Genomic DNA, 6,000 nt, shown 5'->3' with positions numbered 1-6,000 from the left:
ATCATTAAGAAATTCCTGGCATGTTCTACCATGTACAAAGTCATCATTTCTAAGCTTGGGCACTGCCGACATTCTGAACCAGTTAATTCTTTGTTGTGAGGGACTGTCCTGTGCACTGTAGGATGTAGCATCCTTGATTTTATTACTTAGATTTCAACTCTCTCTTCCAAGATGTAGCAGCCAAAACAGTCTAGACATTGCCAGATGTTCCCTGGGGCAAAGTCATCCATAGCTGAAGCCACTGCATTAACTTAAGGAATAAGGACTATGGGAATCTTGATTTTTTTCTTTGAGTTGTCAAGTTCTGTTAAAAGCAGACAGTTCACCCCCAACCCTGCTCCTGTTCCTCAGGTTCTTTCTTGATGTTTCTCATAGCAGTGGAATCAGCACAGGAATAACGAATTGTTCTACTGCCATCACATGATACACACTTTCTGTAATATTAACTGTAAGTTGTCTTTAACTCTAAGCAAGCCAGATAACCAGTAACAGGATCACATTTCTGGGGGTATGTTGCTTGAAACCCCTCAGAATATCTCCAGGTTAGGGTTCTAGCTGCTAACAAATTTAGACAATTTTAGCAAAAATGGAATGTATTCGAGATGAGCAGGTAGCTCTCAGAACTTTCTAGGAAGGCCAGACAGGCAAGCTTCAGGACAGGAATGTTCTGGTGACTACTTTGCCGCCGCTGCTGCTGCTGCAGGCACAGATGCCACAGCTTGCACATGTAATGCAGTTTGATACTGGGCCTGGAAGACAGACCATGCCCTGGTTGGAAAACAGGCTTCTGGAGAGGTGAGATTCACAAAGTAGGAAATCTCCCAAATGCAGGTTGTTCGAATGGTACTAAGTCAGACAAAAAGTTGAGCCATTATATCGGGATGTTGAAAAAAATTAAATAAGATAAGATCATATATTTTCATTACCTTATTTCTTTTTCTCACAGACTGAACATAAGACACACATTGGATTTTTACAAATGAGGGTGAGGGGACTTTATTAATGCTTTTCAGAAAAAAAGCAAACTTCATTTTCCATCATGTTGGAAGTTACTGGCTTAATTCATGTTACTATTATTTTCACCGATGTTTTATATCACAAGCTATATAAAATGTACTGGAAATAAAAATTATTTTCATTTCAATGGAGAAGAAAATTACAGGTTCAAAAAATCAAGTTTAATATCAAAAGAAGTTACACATAAAGGTTCCCACATTTCTACAATCTGGTGGTTAACATATCTCAACCTGTGTGGACTGAGATACATTCATGTGAACCCTTGGAAATTTTTATTTGGAGGCTGAAGCTTCTGCTGAGAAACAGTGCATCGCAGAGCAGGATTTTCACACTGACAGACCTTAGAACATGAGTTCCCCACCCCTGCAAAATATTCACTAACTGTTCATTGTAAAGAATATAGAATACTTTAGAGGATAAAGGAGAAATTCTTAATGAGAGGGTGCCAGTCTATCTTCAGGAGAGTATTTACTTGGAACTGTGGGTGTTATAAAGAATCCCAGAGAAAGTGCGCTGGTATAAGACTGTAAGCACTACTCAGGAGGCTGAGGCAGGAGGATGGATATTCGAGGCCAGCCTAGGTAACTGAGTGAGGTCCCGTTTCCTGTCTCAAAATTTAAAAATAGCAAGGGCTGAGAATGTAGCTCAGTGGTGGAGCACTCTTGGGTATAATCCCAGTGCCAAAAAAAAAAAAAAGTCTCAGGACAAATAGAGTCCGATAAAGCTGATATCTGAGGATTCCACCTGGCTCATGGCAGCAAGCCCAAGCCCAAGCCCGCTATACTCCAGAGGTGTGTGACTTCTTATATTTGCATATGAATGCTTCTGTTTTTCCTAGACTAACTTTGTAGCATTCCACTAGCACCAAAGAGCCAAATGGTGACGTTTCCTTGAAGTGCTCCTGGTTACTGGTTTCGTGTGACGGTGGAACTGTCTCTGGTGTGCCAGTTTTTCCTTCAGGATTCAAGCACTTCTTAATCCCAGGTTCAGGGGAGTGGCTGCCCTTGGAATCCAGAGGGCTGCTGCTCACTCCGCAGTCTCGAAGGAGCCGGTGGTGATCTTCACTAAGCAACAAGACCGCGGTTCCTCCAACACCCAGCACTCTGTGACAAAGAAGCGTAATTAGGATGAGTACTTCTTTCTTTTTAGACAACAAACAATCCCGCTTTATTTAAAATAGTTGTTTTTAATTTGAAATTTAATTTTCGCTATTTAAATACAAGGATTTTTGGTAATTAGGTAGTATCTTCCATAATGCATATTCATTATAGTAATTATGGAATCTCTAGTACAAATCTGCTTTAATTATCTATTTTTACTCTACTTAAAAGGCAAGCCTCAAAGTAATTTGTAGTCACAGTCTAATAAATGATTGTACAGAGAAAAAGGCAAGTGACAGAATCTACAGAATCAGCATATTTAAGTAGGCAGGAGGCTGATGGTAGAGAAAAGTCACCAGGGAGGAGTTGGGACATGAACAAAAGGATGTTAAAGGGAAGTTCAGACAAAGTGGGGCAGACCTTGAGCTGTCCGCCCTTTGAGGGGTTCACTGACTCAGTCCTGCACTTGAAGTCTGAGTAGCACTCCGGAGGAAACCATGCGGAAGTGCACAGGGTCCTGTGAGCAGCAGACTTTCTGAGCAGTGGGGGAGAGGCGGGTGACAGTTCAAGAGTGTGAGAAAGGCCACCAGGAAGGCACATGTAAAGGCCCTGGAAATACACGAGGGGGAAATTCCCTGAGGGTGAGATGTCTGTGTGACTAATTGAAGGACAAATGGGACTGAGCCAGGGAGTGGTAGGGGCTGGAGGCAAAAGAGGCGGAAATGCAGGAAGGCGTGAGGTGGAAGGGCCCTGAAAGCCACCAGCCTTATGGGGGCAGTAGAGGTTGAGAGGAGCGGAAGGGAAGAACAGAGTCCAGTTTGGAAAGTGCCCAAGGAACAAGAAATTATTCTAAGAACACATAATAGCAGTAGTAGTAGAATAATAGTGATGATGTGATGACAGCAAATATTTATTGAGCACTTATCATGTACCAGGCACTATTTTAAATATTTTATATTACATATTATTTAACCCTCTGATTTGTCCTTCCAAGTATGCCCAGTTAGCATTGTAATTTTGAACACGAAGAAACTAAGATACTGGTTTTAAGCAACTTGGTCAGGTCATATAGTAAGTTTAAAAAACAATGCAAAGATATTCAAGGCATTGTTTTTCATTAAAATAATAAAAAAATTGAGGATCATCTACATGTTCATCCATAAGTATTGGTTACATGATGGTACATACATAATACTATGACAATCACTGGAAATTATAATGTATAATATAACTGATCATAAAGGAGATTTATGACATACTGTTCAGTGGGGGAAAAGCAAGATACAGTAGATTAAGGAAGATTCTATTTTTATATAATTGTACATATTTATACATATGTACAAGGCAAGATACCTATCATCAACTTATTTACTATAATTTTTTTTCAAATATTGGAGACAATAAGAAAGTAAAATTCACATGAAGATGAACATTTTTGAAAAATGTCCTTCTAGGCATCTTTCCATGTATATACAATTTCTCACTAAGAAAGCTATTCAAAATCATAAGGCAACATTTCCCAAACTGTATTCCTTTGAACACTAGTATATGAGTGTTTGATGATGATAATGACATTATTTCTTTTTTTTTTTTTGGGTGCTGGGGATTGAACCCAGGGCCTTGTGCTTGCAAGGCAAGCACTCTATCGACTGAGCTATCTCCCCAGCCCCATGACATTATTTCTTGAAAAGAAATTCTGTGGTTTATAAGTTGGGGAAACTGCATCAAACAACATAAAAGAGAGAGCTGCAAGACCAGGGGCAGATGACATGAATAATTTGACCATGGAATACAGTAGGTCTCACCCACCTACTCTAAGTCCTCTGCCCAGGCAGTCTGCTCTACTCCAGGTCCTTGGAAACACTGCCTTCAGTATTCACTCAAGAAGCAGTCACCAAGCATCTGTATTATAAAACAGGATGTGGTCTCTTTTTATTCTCTCAACTTCTAAATTTCCCTGAAATTTTGCTTCCTCCCTGATCATCTCATATCTTTTTGTCATTTAGTACCATCTCCTTCCTTCAAGCTGAGTGAGCTGAATTTCTGATTTTGCTCATATATTTTACATGGCTATATTTGGAAAGAAAACCTGTACTATACTTTCCTGAATTCCTCACAATGCACTGTACTCATGAAAAGGTTAGTCTTTAAATGAACTAAAAGAGGAAATAATTGAGCTGAGAGTACATAAATCAAGTCACCAGAGTAATCGTTTGTCTGACAAGCTTTAATTCTGAATGAGTGCTCTTTCTTGAAGAATTCAGTACAGTATTACACACAGGATCAACTAATTCCACTGCCTATTATAAACCGGTTTATGGACCTCTTGTAATTTTTTCTTACTTTTATTAACATAATTCCCTATCGCTTTCAATTCCTAAGGTAAGGCCTTAAACCATCAGTAAATCAATAGGAGAAGTAGGTATACTTAAATATTTATATATATCACTACCTTCTTCCCAGAAGGATTTTAAGTAGTTTACACTAAAAAAATAAGGCAAGAAGAGCTAACAGATACCGAGCATTTTCTAGGTGCCCAGAACTGTTCTAAAAGCTTTAAATCTACTCAATCCTCTGAACAAGGCTGCAAGGTAGGTGGTTAGGATTTAAAGGTTATGCATGCGGTGGTCAGGCAGTCTGCCTATGACTGAAGAACTATGAAGAGTTAGAGCCGAGATGGGAACCCAGGCAGCCTGGCTCCAAAGCCTTTCCTCTTAACCCGAGCATCCTGTATTATCTGTATAAAACCTCAAACCACAGGAAGGCAAAAGTCAGATCACAGAGGTTGGGGGCAGGTGGCAAGGAAGCCTGGGCATAGGAGATGGAAAAGTCCCTTACATTCAAATGCACACACTTTGAACTGGTCTCAATGAGGTGCTCTACTTATGCAGCGCATCTTGACTTTTCATCTTTTGGATTCTCAGGTAAACATTTCAATTTACTGCCATGGTGTGAGGACAGTCAAATCTATCACTATTTCACTCTCAATTCATGGAATAAAATCCCAAACCAGCCTAGATCATGTCAGGCTGGTATAATTTACTGGTGCAGAAAGGACTGTTTATTCAAAATCCCACCCACCACCCCACTTGTGGAGATATATAAAATAGGAAGCACTAGATTTTGAGTTAGGTTGAGTCACATTCTTTCTGGAAAAGTCCAGGTTAAACGCATGTCACTGATCACATATTAGTATCTCACCGTGAATTGATTAATAGTATAAATGGTGAGTTACCTTATTAGGCTCAAAGTTTGTAGTTATTAATCCTGCCTGTACAACAATTATACTAGGAGTTTTTAAGAAGACATCCAGGCCCTACCTCAGATCAATTAAATCAGAACCATGGTAGAGGGTGGCTGGGAAAGTGGGGCATCAGTATTAAAAAAAATAATGCTCCTGCAATGATTTTAACATGCAGTCAGGGTTGTAAATATGCAACGTGATATTGCCGGGGAATGTGATACTAGGAAGCAGGGAGTACATGGGTTTTAGATGTCTGAATTAGAGTTGCTGCTCAGAAAGAGAGGTCCCCGAAAGTCAGGTAACTGGGCAATTGGGGAAGTGGCTTAGAAATAAGACAATTCAAAAAGAAGTGTGAGCACCCAGGTCACAAGACACAGTGAGATGGCTCTGACCTGGGATGAGGCTTTGAGCCACGCTTTAATTTTCCATCGTATCAGCCTTGACACTGAAGTTTCTCCAGTATGTGATCATTTTTTAAAAATTGGTGACTCAGGGCTGGGGGTGTAGCTCAGTTGGTAGAGTGCTCGCCTGGCAAGCACAAGGCCCTGGGCCCGTACCAAAAAAAAAAAAAAAAAAAAAAAAAAAAAAAATTGGTGACTCATTATTCACATGGTAGGCTTGTAATATTTAGGTTGTCCT

General features: G+C 39.9%; 1 protein-coding gene across 1 annotated transcript in view; it reads right to left on the bottom strand.

Annotated features, from left to right (window-relative positions):
• Positions 1-986: 986 nt before the first annotated feature.
• Positions 987-6,000, bottom strand: part of Thumpd2 (THUMP domain containing 2) — a 39,484-nt gene continuing 34,470 nt past the window's right edge. The window contains 1 exon segment of the mRNA XM_047523568.1: positions 987-2,120. Coding sequence (XP_047379524.1) covers positions 1,796-2,120 — 325 coding nt within the window. The 3' untranslated portion in view covers positions 987-1,795.

The sequence above is a fragment of the Sciurus carolinensis genome, chromosome 13, assembly GCF_902686445.1.
Source record: "Sciurus carolinensis chromosome 13, mSciCar1.2, whole genome shotgun sequence".
In the NCBI taxonomy this organism is placed as follows: domain Eukaryota; kingdom Metazoa; phylum Chordata; class Mammalia; order Rodentia; family Sciuridae; genus Sciurus; species Sciurus carolinensis.
This window is presented reverse-complemented; position numbering and strand designations above follow the sequence as displayed.